At 43.6% G+C, this 17,805-nt stretch overlaps 1 protein-coding gene across 2 annotated transcripts in view; it reads left to right on the top strand.

Moving 5' to 3' along the window:
* UBN1 (ubinuclein 1) overlaps positions 1 to 17,805 on the top strand; it is a 30,821-nt gene that overhangs the window by 7,721 nt on the left and 5,295 nt on the right. For both annotated transcript variants that reach the window (XM_081297368.1, XM_081297367.1), the window contains 13 exons: positions 679 to 765; positions 1,206 to 1,301; positions 1,815 to 1,949; positions 2,622 to 2,725; positions 3,437 to 3,875; positions 10,242 to 10,312; positions 11,576 to 11,705; positions 11,856 to 11,974; positions 12,178 to 12,306; positions 12,488 to 12,631; positions 15,090 to 15,140; positions 15,239 to 15,281; positions 16,301 to 17,521. In XM_081297368.1, the coding sequence (XP_081153494.1) occupies positions 679 to 765; positions 1,206 to 1,301; positions 1,815 to 1,949; positions 2,622 to 2,725; positions 3,437 to 3,875; positions 10,242 to 10,312; positions 11,576 to 11,705; positions 11,856 to 11,974; positions 12,178 to 12,306; positions 12,488 to 12,631; positions 15,090 to 15,140; positions 15,239 to 15,281; positions 16,301 to 17,521 (2,769 nt within the window). The remainder of the gene's footprint in view (positions 1 to 678; positions 766 to 1,205; positions 1,302 to 1,814; positions 1,950 to 2,621; positions 2,726 to 3,436; positions 3,876 to 10,241; positions 10,313 to 11,575; positions 11,706 to 11,855; positions 11,975 to 12,177; positions 12,307 to 12,487; positions 12,632 to 15,089; positions 15,141 to 15,238; positions 15,282 to 16,300; positions 17,522 to 17,805) is intronic.

Raw genomic sequence — 17,805 nt, 5'->3', positions numbered from 1 at the left:
TTTTATTAAAGTTAATATATATTTGCCCAAAACACATAAGACTCAACTGTGGAAAATTTACTTGATGAGAAAAATGCAAGGATAAGCTTATAGAGTAAAAGTATACTGCTTGAAAATATTTTGAGTGAGTATTGAATTGAAGGACAAGAAGAGATGATGGACCCTTGCAGATAAACTTCTAAAGACAGGGGAACCAGGTTTGACTTTGGTGTCTCTGGGAAAAGTACATTTCTGATCACTTTGCTAAATAGCTCTCCAGAAGTTGTGCTGCATTCTTGGGCCATTGACTACTTTGAAATTCTGGTGAAGCCTGTGGACCTCTTCTTAGTACATTTTCAAGTGCATAAAATAAACTGCAGGGTTATAAAGATGATCACCTGTATTGCATGCAGTTCTGTAGAGGTTGAGCATCCCCATCTAAAGGTCCTTTGCTGTGTCTCTAGCGCTAGATGGATGATTGTAGGCACTTAATCAAATTTTGTTGAATTACATGAATAAAAGGTTTCCTTTTTTAAACAAGGTAAACATTGACAAGATGGTAGCATGTATTCTACCTTGTCTTTTCTGAAAAATAGTTTTTGTTATGTATAGGTTTTGAGTAGTCAGTGAAGGTTTTATGAATCAAACTAATAATTTTTTTTGCTAATTCTTACTTTTTGTGAAATGATCTCTTTGCAGAAGAAAGATCTCTCAGATCCTTTTAATGATGAAGAAAAGGAAAGGCATAAAGTGGAAGCCCTTGCACGGAAATTTGAAGAAAAATATGTAAGATTTCTCTCTTGGGCAACCACACATTCTCATTAGATGGAAATGGCATGTTTCTTTAGTGGATTATGAAATAATCAACAATGATCTGGAAATAAGTATAGAACTCAGAGAAAACAGAATACAGTTATTAAACAAATGCACTAAGTTATAGAAATCTCATATGACAGGAGCTAGTATGTGAGCTAAATGGGCCAATGAACACTTCCTTAGAGGAAGTGTCTTGGCATGAAGCATAGAAGCCATTTAGTTCATTCTTCTGTCTTAGACTATTTTAGGCAAATACAAATTTTCAGGTCTTTGGAGAATGAGGTTTTGAGGGGGGATGAGAAAGACCCAGTGCTTTACCACTTTTAATCACCAGCTGATGAAGCTCAAAGACAATATTTAATTCTATGTGCTTATCAAAAAATATGTGACCTATTGCTTTTAAATTTTAGGGCGGAAAGAAACGTAGAAAAGACCGAATACAGGACTTGATTGACATGGGGTATGGTTATGACGAATCTGATTCCTTCATCGATAACTCTGAGGCGGTGAGTTGTTAATGAAAATGTAATATCAAATCTCCACATCGGGCTGGGATTGTGGCTCAGCGGTAGAGCACTCACTTAGCACGGGCAGGACCCAGGTTCGATCCTCAGCACCACATAAAAATAAAGGCATTGTGTTGTGTCCATCTACACCTAAAATATATATATATTAAAAAAAAAAAAAAACCCTTCACGTCTTAGCTTCTTCAGGTTGTGTCTGGGAAGCTGGGGGCAGAGTCAGAACAGCATGCTCTCAGAGGAATGAGCAGCACTGATGTGAGAGGAAGTGTCCTCTTGGATCTGGGCCTTGGTGCCCTCATCTGAGAAATATGACTACTCTGTCCATCACACTTTGTAGCTCTCACATCTGTGATTGGTGGGAGAGAGAGGGCTATCTTCCCATACTGTCTGAAGTATGACAGAAGAAGAAGCACATTTACATCTCTTCAGACCTGCTTTATGCCTTTGGACCTTAGAAACAGAACTTGGAGCTGACAGTATGTTTTTCCCCTTCAGTATGATGAGCTTGTTCCTGCTTCTTTGACCACAAAGTATGGAGGATTTTACATTAACTCAGGAACTCTGCAATTTAGACAAGCATCTGAATCTGAGGATGATTTCATTAAAGAAAAGAAGAAAAAATCTCCAAAGGTTAGAACATGCTTGCTTTTGGATTTCAGAAATGTTTTTTTACATGACCTGTAAGATAAGTGGGTGACTCCAAAGTGTGCGGCGATTTGGGATGGCTCAGGAGGCTGGTGGAAAGGCTGAACTGTGCCAAGGCGATGTGGAATGGGCCTCCGTCAGCCCTCAGTCATGTTTGTCATGGATGCCCCAGCAAGCTCAGCAGAGTTGTGTGTTGAGGTGGCTTTGGGGTGGGGATGGGAGCGGTGAGGGTGTGGAGTGAGGCATGTGCAGCACCCTTGCTTGGCCCTCTTCTGTGGATGTGTAGAGGACTTCAGTTCCCAGGGTGTCACCCACTGAAAACAAGCCACCCTTAGGCTAAGAATATTGTAGGGTCTGTCTGCCATTGCCCATTGTGTAAAACAAGAGATAGGGCTCACCTCAGCCCATTCCAAATGAGCACAGTTTCAGGCTTCAGAGAGACACTGTTGTCTCCCCTCTGGGTGTTTCCAGGACACACTCTGGTGGGAATGCTATGGGTTTGTGGTCCAGGGACTGCTCTGAGAGCTTTTTGTTCATGAAGGAAGAAAGACAGGTCTCAGGATGTGCCTGGGCGGAGCAAGGCCAGTGCCATGTAGTGAGTGCACTTGCTCCCTGAGTCAGGGAGCTGTGTAACTGTGCCTTGTCTTTGATTCTCAGAAGCGGAAGTTGAAGGAAGGTGGTGAGAAGATAAAGAAGAAGAAAAAAGATGACACTTATGACAAGGAGAAGAAATCGAAAAAGTCCAAGTTTTCCAAAGCCGGGTGAGAGGCAGCAGCTTTTCGCTAGGATAAAGTCTGACCCGTGAGGGCAGGACACCCAGGAGCTGACTCACCTCCCCCACAGCTTCAGAAGAGGCAGCAGGGCCTGGCCCTCCTGTCCTCCCTCTCACCTCCCACAGGGCTGATCTGGGCATAGTCGTAGATGCTCTCATCTCTTGTGTGTCAGATAGCCAGCGTTCCTCTGTTCCCCTGTCAGTGTCGGCAGCTATTTCTGTGACTATGTTATTGCTGACGTTCCTTGTTCTTTTGGGCACTTTTCTCTCTGCCCCAATTCTTCTGTCTCTGCTGTTTCCCTTTGTCTTCTATGGTCACGCTTCCTTTTCTTCACTTGGTCTTACCCCAGCTGCCTTCAAGTTGCTGCTGTTCTCTGCTGCTCCTGCTTTCTCTCTTTAAATACTTTTCTTGTGCCTCCCCTTTTTTTGCAACCTTTTATTTCAGCCTGGCAGTGGTTCTTAAAAACCCGTTGGATATTTAGCATTACGTGACTCTGTGTTGCTAACCTGTATTCACTCTTAAGCTTTGGTCCAGCAAGAACGAGCTTCATATGCCAAGAGGAGGGAGGAATAATAACAGGGTGGACTGTGACTGAGGTTCTTCTGGAGACCATTGCCCTGGGACAGGGGTGAAGGCCTCTTGAGTTTCCCTGTGGAGTGGTCCTGCAGCCTGGGTAACCAGTTTCTTTCTTGCTTACAGCTTCACAGCCCTCAATGCCAGTAAGGAAAAGAAGAAGAAGAAATACTCTGGGGCTTTAAGTGTTAAAGAGATGCTAAAGAAATTTCAGAAGGAGAAAGAGGCTCAGAAAAAGAGAGAGGAGGAGCATAAGCCTGTAGTGGTCTCATCGGTGGAAGCTCAGGGCCTGCGGGACTTGGAGGGTGCTTCTGACCCCTTGCTCTCACTCTTTGGCTCCACTTCTGACAATGACTTGCTCCAGGTGGCCACTGCCATGGACTCACTGACAGATTTGGACTTGGAGCAGCTGCTCAGTGAGTCTCCAGAAGGAAGCCCTTTCCAAGATATGGATGATGGAAGCGATTCCCTTGGGGTGGGATTGGACCAGGAATTCAGGCAGCCCTCTTCCCTCCCCGAAGGCCTGCCAGCACCCCTGGAGAAGCGCATTAAGGAGCTGGCTCAGGTATGGTGACACAGTGTGGCCGGGCTTTCCTGGAAGCGGTCGGGCAGATTGGTGTTGGTTCTGCACGGCGTGAAGCTCGATGCCCAAAGAAATCCTTAGTGAGTTGGCAGTGAAAGTATGAGCTTTCCCCAACCTCTCCTCATCCTGAGTGAGGAAAACAGTGTCAGCTTTGCCCATCAGGCTTCACACTAAAGCCTTTCTTGGTTCTTTCTCTTCCAAATAATTTATTTTCTTCCTGGGAGATTTTTCTCTTTCCTTTTTCTACCTGTTAGTTTCTTTCCCACACAGTATTTCCTTTTGTGCATAGACCAACACTGATGTTGACATCAGGCAGCTGAGTGAGAGATTCATCTTATTAGCTTTTGAAAATGCACTAAAGTTTGTAAACATGTAAGTTACACATAGAGCATATGCTCAATTGTCACTGGGTTTTGGTTGCTCCCTCGCATTGCTTATTGTCAGCATCCGTGTTGGTAGCAATCACAGGAATGCCTCCTTGGTGCTAAGTAAAAAGGAGCTTAACTTGAATGTTGTCTGTGCCCCTTAACAACAGCAGCAACCTTTAGCATAGATCAACTGTTGCTGCTCCTGTTCTCTGTCGATTTGGAATTCATCCCTAAGTGCTGAGACTGTCAATTCAGTAATACTAACTAGAACCAAGCATGGATCATTAGTTAATGATGACAATACCTTTTAGTTAAAATAACATTTTACCTTAGGCATTGTGGTTTGTACTGCAGTTCCAGTGGCGTTTGTACTCAATAGCTGTAGTTCTGAACTAGTGATTCTCATAGCATATCAGAATCAATGCTATGTATTTATCCTTTATGTTCAGGGCAGGTGAAATGTCAACCACCTCTATAAATGATTTTTTCACTTCCAGAAAATATTTGAACATAGTATACAAAGCAAATAAACATCTTATTGAAATCTCTAGTTCATCCTTTTTAGCTTGCGTGCAGTGTTGGGCATAAGTGTTTTATTTGAATGTAATGATTTAAATGAATTGTGCCATGTCAGGGATTCAGAGTGTATCTTAAATATGACATTGAGGTGGAAGGAGTTGAACCTGAACTTGGCATGTTTGAGTGTACTGTCCTGTATTTGCTCTCAGAATTCATGTTAAAAAAATTACTTTGTTCTTTTCATTCCTATGGTTTGTAATCAAATTGTTTTATAGTTTCTGAAAGTCTTGTTAAATAAGTAAGGACTATGTGATGGTAGCCAGTTGTTTTTTTAGAGAAAAGTCAAAATAGAATTCTTGGATATGTCCTCATTCCCACCATAGGTTGTGTTCTAGTGTGCTTACTTATTATTTCAATCTCTTGGGAAACACAGAGCACATCAAATGGAACAAAATGCCGTAACCTGAAACAGCATGGGACTGTGGTGCCAGAAAGCTCCCTTGGTGGATCCCCTGTCTGGCAAGCTTCCCTCTTGAGTGATTGCTCTTGGGCATGACAGACAAGGGTTCAGGATTCCGTAGGCAAGGTGGGCCTGGGTCCTAGAGATGCTGAACGTAGAGTTTGATATTCTGGTTTGAAAATACAGTGCTCAAGGGTGAAATTGACACTTCAATCTTCACCTGGCCCTGCTCCTGCATTAAGAAACTTTGGAAAATGGGGTGGGAAGTGTGTGGGGATTATCTATTACCCCACCAGTTGAAAAACAATTTCACTTTGCATATTCCTTTCTAGCTTCTGTATATGTTTTTATGCAGTTGTGATTATAGTTGTGAATAATTGTTTCATGATTTTTTTCACTTAATAAATATTATTATAAAGCCCTCATTATTTTTAATGGTTGCATTAAAAAGAAGGCTTATTATAGAAAGTTACTCCAGCAGGGCCCCTGCACTTGGGGCACCTGGAACCCCCACATGTGTATACAAATGCTTTGGACTGCAGGCCCTATTGAGAATTTGCTGGGAAAGGTAATCTTCCCAGGGAAAGAAGGCATTTGTACACAAAAACTGCATACAATTCCAAAAGTTGCCTGTGGATATTTGGATCCTTAATAAGGAACTCTGTCCTGGATTTTGAAAGACATTGCGTTTTGAATTAATTTTAAATTAAATTTGATGTATATAACTATCATTAGCAGTGTTATGTGTTTCTCACTTTATTTTTCACTCCCCTTATTTTTCTTTTTTCCCCTTGTTTATTTTTATAATAAGTTGGTTAGATTTAAAATCTTGACCCTAGGTAATAATGTATCCATTTCTATTGCCTTTTTAAAAAGGACCTCAAAACTTTGACAGTTATTCATTTCTCCTGATTGTGGACTGGCTGGGTAGTTTCTCTTCTGATCCTGCTTGGGCTCACTCTTGTTTTGTTTTTTTTTTTAATACCCCTTTGATACTGGGGATTGAACCCAGGGTACTTTACAACTGAGCTACATCCCCAGTCCTTTTTCTTTTTTATTTTGAGATAGGGATGTCACTATGCTGCTGAGGGTCTCACTAAATTGTTGAAGATACCCTTGAACTCACAATCTTCCTGTGTCAGCTTCTCAAATTGTTGGGATTACAGGCATGTGCCACCATGCCTGGCATGCCTCAGTCTTGCAGCTGCATTCAGCTGGCAGGTTAACTGCGTGCTGGTAAATTAACTGGGTGCTGACCAGACCTCCCTTTCCTTTGGGCCTTTTATCTTGTGGAAGTGGAATTCTTAGGGCCATAAGATCTGGCTTTTACAGGTTATATGTGTCACACTGCTTCTGCCACATTCTTGGTCAAAGTGAGTCATAAGAGCAGCCAAGATTAAAGGGTTGGAGAGCCTAGGGCCTGCTCTCTGGGGGGCATTTCTCCATGGGAGCAATCTGTGCTCCTGTTTGCAATCTACCACAGTGCATAGTAGATTCTACTCTGATGTGTAGTGATCTCTTAGGGAAAAACACACTCTTTATAGAAAGCAAAAAGTAGATTTACTTTCTAAGTGAGAAACTTAAAAAAAATCTTGAAAATTTACGTACATTAAGGAGATACACCAAGAGAGATGCCTTGATTGATGTCCATGTTATATTCACTGTTTTCTCGTGTTAGCTTATTTCTCATTTTCTATTCATTTGTACATTTTGGATCCAGGGAATATAGTGATTTGATGGTCTTGCCCTGTATTAACATGTGTTGATTACAGATGTCTTTTGTATAAATGGTTGGAACATACAGGGTGCTGAGAAAGCTCAACTTTGACACCCTGTCAGATTATTGTCTTGATATAGTTTGGCAGCTATTCAGCCTGGTTCTTACATATGACCCAGGTCTTCTTTGGTCCTCTTTAGTTAGGCATGAAGTGGGAATGATACTAAGAACAGAAAGGAAACAGGTCCCGAGCACCCACACCTTTACCCTCCTACTGAGTTACAACCCTTGCATCTCCAAAAGTCCAGGGAGACAGGGACTTAAAGAGAATAAGGTAGGAAAAAAAACAACTTGAACCCAGGGGTGCTCTACTGCTGACTAATCCTCATCCTGCATATAAATAAATAATATAACGGTCTATCAACAACAAAAAAATTTTAAAAAGGCATTTGGAGGCTGGGCACAGTGACATGTGCTTATAGCCCAGCTAATTTGGGAGGCTGATGTAGGAAGATTACTTGAGGCCAAGAGTTCAGGGCAACATAGCAAGATAGAAAGACCCCCATCTCTTTAAAAAAATATATATATATCTTGGAACTATTATAAGTCAGCATGACCAAGGTGTTTGCTTTAACCTCATTTCCTAGTTAATTTAGGATTGATTAATTTATACAATATCTCAGGGGCAAGGGACCTCACTTATTTCTGATAGACTATCAGATATCTATCCAGTTGCTTTTAATTAAATTTATTTTAAAATGCAGTGTTTGACTGATTAACTTCAGTATGAAACCAGACCCTCTGAGGACAGTCTATGCAATTAAGACAGTTCAGAAAGAAAATCTTTTTAAAGACTATGTAGGCAGAAAACTTCTGAAGTATTGGAGAAAAGGTTGATTGATACTGAAATATAAACTTTATTTAAAATAAAGACAAATTTTATTTAAAAGACTGTTGATGGGTTTGTCAAACATCGGGGCATTTTAAAATACATGTTGAAGGAATTAGATTGAATTAATTGAGGATCTGGATCTTAGAATTAGCAGTAGTTGAATCAAAAGAATGCCTTAGTTTTTCTATTTTCTCAAACTAATGTTGTAATTGCAGTACCTTAAAAGTTCTAAGGTGAAATCCTGAATGCTGAAAGTGTAAGAAATTACACATGGTTGGTTTAAAAGCCATGCCTTTCTTTCTTCCATCATCCATCCATCCTTGTCACACCTTTCATCCAAGGCCTCTGGGCTGTCCTTCAACCAAGTCATCTTTAGAAACTTCAATTTTGCAGCTCTTCAGGTTAGTTTTGGTTAGACAGCATTAGGCTTTTCTTCATCTAGTTTGCCTTTCTATGGTGGTATCTGTTCATTCCTTTGTTCATCCATACATCCACTTCCCAATGTTTACTAAGTAAATATTATTTGATAGGCAGCTGTGAGGAATGTATGGGCCAATGAGAGTTAGTTCTTGTCCTTCATGAGCATGTTATGTAAATGGATGATACCTATGCAGACAGTGGGCTGCAGCACAGAGCAGGATGAAACACTCTGCCATTTTTAGATGGCTGACTAGATGACTAGGTGGACAATCAGGAGTCAAAAGAGAAACTCTTTGAGGGTACATAGGACTGGGACTGGAGGCTACAACGTTGGTCAACCTGTGGGGAAGGCAGGGCAGAGCTGAGAATGGGTGAGCAGCTGGTTGGTGGAATCCCCTAGAGTGTGGTAGGAGATGGGAGGTATAGTGGATGGCTGGGGCCAGACCCTGGAGTGCCCTGCATGCCATGAGAAGGAATTTGAGTTTGGGTCTAGAGTTGGTCAAAGCCACTGAAAGATTATGAAGGAAGGAATGGGAGGATTCAAGAAGGCTGGAGTGCAGATGTTAGAAGCAGGGAAGCAGGAGTCTGAGCAAAAGCTGGCAGGTCTAGTTTTAGGTAAGCTGAGTTTGCATATCAGAGGATTACCCCTTCACAGGGGTAATTGGAAATCCTAGTCCAGAGCTTAGAAGAGAGGGTACAGGGGTTTTGAAGTTTAGATTTTTTTTTTCTTAGTTGTAGTTGGATACAATATCTTTATTTATTCTTATGTGGTACTGAGGATCAAATCCAGTGCCTCACATGTGCAAGGCGGGTGCTCTACCACTGAGCTACAGCCCCAGCCCTAGAGGTTTAGATTTGAGGGACTTTCATGTGTGTATATTATTTTGAAGACATGAGAAGAAAAGAAATGATGGGAAGAAGTGAGTTCTAGATAGAAACTTGGGAGTCCTTCAACAGGGAAGAGCTAGTGGGCAGACAGATGGAGTCAGAGGTTGGAAGGGCCCAGCAGGTGCAATTAGAGGAAGGTGGAAGGCTTGATCAGGATTTATCCCTTTCTCTAGACAGTCACCGTATCACCCGTTTGTCATTATTACATATCATGTCCGATTTCAGAAATTGTATTTTGCCTACAACCTGAAAATCAGCATCCCTTTTGTTTAGATCACTGGGTCTCAGAGTTACATTTAAAGAGTTCTACTGATCGGTCTACTTTTAAAGAATACATATTCCTGAGTCTTGTCTCCAGAGATTGTGGTTTGATGGGTGGTTCCCACATGGAGCTACTTGTGAGGGCCATCTTCTCTGACCAAGGCATGGTTTGCCATTAGGATACTTTAGAGGTCTCCAGGCTGTTCTCCAGGTTATAAACTGTGTTCTCATGGAAAGCAAAAGAAGACAGTCTAGTAAATTCCTGTCATATCAGGCAATATGGCATGTCATTCCAGTGATCTGGATGATGGAGAATTTGTGTATACCCTAAGTAGAATAGAAGTTTCAAAAGATGATAATGACCTTAGGTGCTAAAGCTATACATTATTATTTTTATTGTTATTTTTGGTGGATAAAAGCATTTATCTTATAGGTTTATTGAAATTCTTAGTTGTTTTTATACTGTTAATGTATGGAAATCTCAACTAACTGTGTAGTTTATGATAGAGTCTGGACACAGGAGTTAATAGAGTTGGCCTCTGACCAGATGCCTCAGGATTGCTTGTTTCTGTGTGGCTTTGTTTTATGTGACTGCTGTTTTAAGTCCTGGGATGTACAGTTCAAGATGCTGCAGCGTCTTTGAAAAAAAATAGAGCATTGATCACAGGTGACCTTAATCCGGGACTTGGGTAGACTCAGGAAAGTGTTGGGGAGGATTTTATTGACAGGTGCTTTTATGGAGCAGTGACTGGTGCCTGCGGGGGTATGTATGGGATGCGTGGGGAACAGGTTCTAATGGCTGTTACTGTCTGCTGTGAACCAGGCTGCCAGAGCTGCTGAGGGAGAGAGCAGACAGAAGTTCTTCACCCAGGATATGAATGGCATCCTACTAGAGTGAGTATCATCTGTCTGTCTGTCCATATCTGCTGTTACATGCCTGGGTTGGGCAGGCCAGGAGTGCATGGGAATATTGCTGACCAGCAATGAACTAGAGGACTTGGGTTAATATAGTTTTATTGATGTTGTTCATTAAATAAAACAGGGACACTAAATACCTGTCTCCAAGAATGATAGATCTTACTAATCTTTGGCCAAAGGCTTTATTAGATACTATATATACAGTCCTGGACTTTTGGAAGAGGACTTCTTGTCAAGGGCGAGATGAGACTAGAGAGAAGGGGTTGCTTGCATGACCCTGAGAATCCAGAAGGTTGAGTGGTGGCCTCAGGGCCTGCTCTGTATTGGAGTGTTCCTCAGTATTTGTTCTCCTTTTCTTCTTTCTCTGCTCTCAATGCCAGAGTACCTCATTCCTGTCACATTTCTTCCAAACCTTGAAACCCCCGAATCATTGCACTGTATGAAATGGATTAAAAAGCAAAAACAAACAAACAAATGTAAATCTAAATGTATCTGGCCCTCAGGTTTGCAGCTTTTCTCTGGTTGCAGTTGCATTATGTAGCAGGAGAAGGTTATTGCTCAACAACTGAAAATTTTGCTAATATAAGAATAGTTGTCAAGACTTGGGAATGTTCTAGCAAATGGCCTTGCCCTGGCCAAGATCTGGACTGGCTACTTGGGTCAGGAATCATGGGCTACAAAGAGCACCTGAGGGTCAGGGTGGATGGGAGGTTTGTGTCAACAAGGAACCCACTTGAGCATGCCAAATATGGAAAGCTCAAGGCATTGAAGAGAATATTTTTCTGCTTATTCAGCTGGAGAAAGTGGAGGGGGTGAGGATTTCCTTGACCTCATAGTCTTGGAGAGAATTGGGAACTGGAAAAAAGAAACACTGCCAGAAAGTATTTCCTGTCAACCCCAAGTAACTCATTACTTCCCACTTGATAGCTTTTATGTCATATTTGTTTGTGAAATTTTGTACGTGGATCTTGTTCTCTTGGGCTCTGTTTTCTTGACTGCTTTTGACTTTGTCCTGTCCTTGACCTGAAAAGCTTTAACCCACTTTACCTAGCCAAGTTTGGGAATTGTTTGTTGATTGCCAAAGATTTGTTGCCTTGGCCACTCAGTTGCAGTGTGGCCCAACAGGATGAGGTTGGACCTGCTTTTGGCCCCTAGCTGGCCTCACCATGTAGGCGGATCTAGTGAAGAGAGATGCTGCAGTGAGCTGCAGGCCGTTGATGACTCTGTTCTGTTCTTCAGCATAGAGGTGCAAACTCGGGAGCTGAGTAGCCAGATCCGTTCTGGGGTATATGCCTATCTCTCTTCATTCCTGCCCTGCAGCAAGGACGCTCTGGTTAAACGTGCTCGAAAACTTCACCTCTATGAACAGGTGTGTGGTTTTGGGGCCCAGCTGAGGGGTGGCTACTCAGTACAGAGCCCTATCTGTAGCTGAACTGCTTCCTTTTGATTACCCTGTCATGTCTCCTTGGTGTAAGTCTGGTGTGTGAACAAGACTTGTGCTGTGTCCTGCTCTCTGCAGGGTGGGCGCCTGAAGGAGCCTCTCCAGAAGCTCAAGGAAGCCATTGGCAGGGCAATGCCTGAGCAGGTGGCCAAGTACCAGGATGAGTGCCAGGCACACACGCAAGCAAAGGTTGCTAAGTAAGTGTCTCTTTGCCCTAGCGCACCATTATCCTGTTGTCTCTTCTCTTCACACCTCTCAGTATTTACTTTCATTTCAAACCAGACTCTTGGCTCTTCAGCATTTTCACTGTCTGATCTTAGAAGTCCCAGTTAAGTAGGGAGGAGGAGGAAGAGGCGAGGAGGAGGTCTTCGGAGTCCATTTCTTTCTCTTCTCTGTGTAGGATGCTGGAAGAGGAAAAAGACAAGGAGCAGAGAGAACGGATTTGTTCTGATGAGGAAGATGATGAAGAAAAGGGTGGCAGGAGGATAATGGGACCAAGGAAGAAATTCCAGTGGAATGATGAAATCAGGTGTGCCTAAGCTGGGACCTTGCCTCACTGGAGGGTTTGTGGGCCCGTTTCTGAGCATGTCCCCATACTGCTAGTGAAGGTTAGGATCATTTACTTTCATCAGAACAGCTGAAAGCACATGATTAACAGCTTGAAGAAGAATTGGGTGGTTGCAAGTTTCTGATTTCTGCCTACTTCTCAGGGAACTGCTGTGCCAAGTGGTGAAGATCAAACTGGAAAGCCATGATCTGGAGAGGAACAAGGCCCAGGCATGGGAGGACTGCGTGAAGGCCTTTCTGGATTCAGAGGTCAAGCCTCTCTGGCCCAAAGGCTGGATGCAGGCCAGGTGAGGGTCAGTGTGATCAGACAGGAAGTTGTGCCATCAAGGAGCCACTGTCCAATTGACTCAAATCTGATGTCACCTGAGTAATTTGGGGAGATAATAGAAGCTAGGAAAGATTGTTGTCAGTCTTGCGTAGAAGAGAGAAAGTTCCCTATGGGGTTTTGTCCTTGTCATTCTTCACCCTTCTGTGGCTCAGGATTGGCTGCATGCTTCTTGTCCCTTTCCTGTTTTGACATAATGGCTCCTGCCAGAGGTTGAGAGATGGATTCATCTTGGGTACTACTATTTCTGGTTGCTCTTTGCAGTTTTGGGGATTGACCTGAACATACTAGGAAAGTGCTCTACTGCTGAGCTACATGTTATTTTGAGATAAGGTCTCACTAAGTTGCTAAGGCTGGCCTCAAACTTGCCATCTTCCTGCTGCCTCCTGGGTCGCTGGGGTCACAGGCATATACCACTACCCATCATGGGTGCTTCTTTTTGTGGTTTTTATTTTTGTTTTTGTTTTTATACTGGGGATTGAATTCAGGGATGCTTAACCACTGAGCCCTTTTTATTTATTTATTTTAAATTTTTTTTTAGCTGTATATGGACTCAGTGCCTTTATTTGTTTTTATGTGGTGCTAGGATTGAACCCAATGCCTCACACTTGCAAAGTAAGTGCTCTACCACTGAGCTAAAACTCCAGTCCCCTTTTTATTCTTTGAGACAGAGTCTTGCTAAGTTGCTTAGGCCCTTACTCAGTTGCTGAGGCTGGCCTCGAACTTGTGATCCTCTTGCTTTAGCTTCCCATGTTGCTGGGATTACAGGTGTGTGCCACTGGGCCTGGCTTTGTGGGTACTTTTTAAAAATTTTTTTATTCTATTTTGTTTTATATATAACAGCAGAATGCATTATAATTCATATCATGCTGATAAAGCATAATTTTTCATATCTCTGGTTGTATACAAAGTATATTCACATCATTCATGTCTTCATATATGTACTTAGGGTAATGATATTCATCTCATTACACCTTCATTTCTACCTCCATACCCAATCTCTTCCCCTCCCACACCTTTGCCCTATCTAGACTTTGTCTAATCTTCCCATGCTCTCCCTCCCAACCCCATTATAAATCAGCCTCCTTATATCAGTGAAAACATTCGGCATTTGTTTTTTGGGGATTGGCTAAATTCACTTAGCATTATATACTCTAACTCCATCCATTTACCTGCAAATGCAATGATTTTATTCTCTTTTATTGCTGAGTAATATTCCATTGTGTATATATACCACATTTTCTTTATCCATCCATCTATTGAAAGCCATCTAGGTTGGTTCCACAGTTTAGCTATTGTGAATTGTGCTGCAATAAACATTGATGTAGCTGTGTCCCTGAAGTATGCTGTTTTTAAGTCCTTTGGGTATAGACCGAGGAGTGGGATAGCTGGGTCAAAAGGTGGTTCCATTCCCAGTTTTCCAAGGAATGTCCATACTGCTTTCCATATTGGCCGCACCATTTTACAGTCCCACCAGCAATGTATGAGTTTACCTTTTTCCCCACATCCTCGCCAACACTTATTGTTTCTGACTGGAGTGAGATAAAATCTTAGAGGAGTTTTGATTTTCATTCCTCTAATTGCTAGAGATGTTGAACATTTTTTCGTATATTTGTTTATTGATTATATATCCTCTTCTGAGAAGTGTCTGTTCAGTTCCTTGGCCCACTTATTGATCTTTTTTTTTTTTTTTTTTGGTGTTTAGCTCTTTGAGTTCTTTATATACCCTAGAGATAAGTGCTCTATCTGATGTGCAAGTGGCAAAAATTTGCTCCCAAGATGTAGGCTCTCTACTCACCTCACTGATTGTTTCTTTTGCTGAGAAGAAGCTTTTTAGTTTGAATCCATCCATGGGTGCTTCTTAATGGTCCTCAAAAGTCTCATTTTCAAGTAGCAGGACTGTCATGGAGCTAAATATGTTGTAGAGGTCACTTCCCACAAATGGAGTATGTCTGCTGTACACAAGGCAGGGAAAGTTAGCTAGGGCTGATTTTCTGTGTTGGGCCGTATTTATTTGTAATTTGCACAAATTTGCACAAATCATAAAGCCTTGGGAATTGTTCTGTTCTTATAGGTTGGACTTGTATGAAGAAATTTGTTTTGAGTTTCACCCCACATTTTCTTCTTGGCAGTGTCAAGGATAGGCAGTAAGGAAAGTGCTTCTGCCTAGGAGAAGGTGGCCATGAGGTCAGGGACAGAGCCATAGTCTTTTTTGATAAAGTCCATACTCTTGGCTTTTGATGGGCTTTTGAAAGGCTTCCATCCCACCAGTGTGGCTGCTTTGGACTCTCAACAGGAATTCAGCTCACCAGTCAACTGGATTTAAGAGCAGCCACCAAGTACCAGAGTTGCTAGAAAAGCTCTGGAAATAGAATGGTGGTGTCTAGGGTGAACAGAATGCCATGTTCTATTTCTTTCAGGACTCTGTTTAAGGAGAGTCGACGAGGCCATGGACACCTGACATCAATTTTGTGAGTGTCTTGGCATTTTTCATTTCTCAGAACACTGTTGTTTTATCTCTTTCTGTGGATCTCCTCTGAACCTTCCCTGTGTTTATTTCTTTGAACAGAGCCAAGAAGAAAGTAATGGCCCCTTCTAAAATCAAGGTGAAGGTGAGTCAGCTTGCTCAGGTCATATGCTGGCTGTCTTTTTCTCCCTGAAAGCAGTGCCCAGGAAACTTCTTAAATGACCATGGCAGCTGTTGAGTTTCACTGGTCTAGGGGAATAGCTATTCTTGAACCAGGGAAGAGACCTGCATGGGCCATTTAATCCTCCTGCCCCAGGCTCAAGTCTATAAAACAGTGCCTAGCTGGCCCAGTTTCTGGGGTTGTTGTGGGGTAGGTGGGGTCTTTGGAAGCCCTCTGAGGAGTGAAGCACCCGTGCAGTTGTGAAGGTTGTATGCCAAGATACACTCCTGGTCAAGTGCAGTGTAGCCTGGAGGAACAGCAGAAAGGAGAGGCGACTGTTGGGCTGCCTGCCAGAGTGCAGGATGCTGCAGAGACCTCTCAGTGTAGAGAACATTGCAACTTGCCATATTCTTACCAGTTCCTAAGACTTGGTGGTCTCCTTCGCCATACCTAAAGAGATCGTGAGAATAAGTTGTGCCAGTCATATGTTCCTGAGTATCTGCCAAGCTTCTACAGTGTCTGAGACATACTGTGATAAGTATCAGAGGTGCAGGAGTGACAGGATAGATTCCTTTCCTAGTCCCATAAGGACCGAGGAGAGATGGGTGCTGGGAGAAATCAAAGAGAAAAGAAAGCTAATTTAAGATAGTTCCTATGCCATGTGTCAGTCTGCAGCAAGGAACACTTCAAGACAGTGTGAATGCCACTAGGCAGTGTGTCTTCTTGCATAGGTCTTGTACTTTTCAGAAACAGAAAAGTTTCCCTGTGACTGGGCATGTCCTTAGCAACAAAGCATACTGGGGTAAAGCCAGCCCCAGCCAGCCAAACACATACCAAAGGGTGCCTATGACAAGGCAGGCTTGACATCTGCTCTGTCCACACCTTGTTTTGTAATTATACAGGAATCTCAGATCTTTGAGTTGTTCCCATTTATGTCCTCACAAAAGGCCAGCGCTGGCATCTTTGGACATTTCTAAACAGTCATCATTTCTGTTTTCATTTAGGAGTCTTCTGCTAAGCCTGATAAAAAGGCTTCCGTCCCATCAGGACAGATGGCTGGCTCCACTGCTTTGCCATCGGAACACCAGGGAGGAGGCCTGAACATTGGGTCCACGAGTAGGGAGCCCCCATCCCAGGTGTCTGGTGGCCTCACTAACCCTGCTCCTGTTAACCTGGAGGACTCATTGGATGAAGACTTGGGCCATGATCCAGCCTCCTCAATGGAAGCCGTGTCCAAGGAGCTGGCCGTGTTGAATAGCAGAGTGGCTGGGAGCTCTGAGTTCACAATGGCTACACCCTCCAAAGCATCAGCAGAAAAAGTCACAGGTGTTTTGTGTGCAGAAGAGAAAAGGAACTTTGTGAAACCCAACCCCTCTGCACCACCACCCGCTAGCACACTGCAGTCACCCCTAAATTTTCTGGCGGAACAGGCTCTAGCACTGGGGCAATCCTCTCAGGAGAAAAAACCAGAGAGTTCTGGCTACAAAGAGCTGTCCTGTCAGGCTCCCCTCAGCAAGGGCCTGCCAGAAGTACACCAGTCCAAAGCAAAGCACCACAGCTTGCCACGGACGTCTCATGGACCCCAGGCGGCAGCTCCAGTACCTGGCCCCCAAGTCAAAGTCTTTCATGCAGGCACTCAGCAGCAGAAAAATTTCACGCCCCCAGCTCCATTTGTCAGTAAACTCCAAGGCCCAAAGGCTTCCTCCCCACAGTGTCATCGTTCCCTTCTGCAGCTAGTGAAGACAGCAGCCAAAGGCCAGAGCTTCCATCCCCCCACACCAACCTCCTCTGGAGGCTCGCCATCTTCCAGTGGCAGCTCTCATAAGACCCCAGCCTCGTCCTCTACTGCCCTGAGCCACCCAGCAAAACAGCACCCAGCCAACTCTGCGGGGCCATCTTATAAGAATAATCCATTTGCTGGCTCTATCTCCAAACATGGGGTTTCTTCTGGCAGCTCTTCCTCTGGAGGAACCCGAGTGCAGAGCTCTGCTTCTGGGACCCTGCTCCCCAGCATACAGCCTCCTTCCACAGGACAGTCCACCAGCCAGCCTGTCCCAAGCTCGGCAGTGAAGAAACCACCTGTTTCCCAGAAGCTGACCCTGGTAGCCCCTCCTGGTGGTCCAAATGGAGATTCCGGTGGTGGTACCCAGGGAGTGGCAAAGTTATTGACCTCCTCCCTGAAGCCCGCCACAGTTAGTAGTGTGACATCATCTACCTCCTTGCCAGTGAGTATCCCAGCATGCAGCCTGTCCCACCCCTGGGGACTCAGGGACAAGGCCACTTGCCTTGCCCTGAGTGGAGAATGTGATCTGAAGCTGAAGGTCAGGTGGGAATAGTGAGCTCATACTCTGGATGGAGAACTGAGCTTCCTGCTCAGTCTTCCCTTTTCTGGGAGTAGGAAGGCCCAGGATAACCTGCCTGTCTTCTTAGGAGGGTGAGTGGAGCAAAAACAGCTGTCAGTATTGTGCCTGTAGGGAGGCTAGGTCTGCACCTGCACAGTGAGCCACAG

The sequence above is a fragment of the Spermophilus citellus genome (assembly GCF_964194105.1).
Source record: "Spermophilus citellus genome assembly, chromosome: 6".
Taxonomy (NCBI): domain Eukaryota; kingdom Metazoa; phylum Chordata; class Mammalia; order Rodentia; family Sciuridae; genus Spermophilus; species Spermophilus citellus.
The sequence above is the reverse complement of the archived record's forward strand: the minus strand, read 5'-3'. Positions and strand labels throughout refer to the sequence as shown.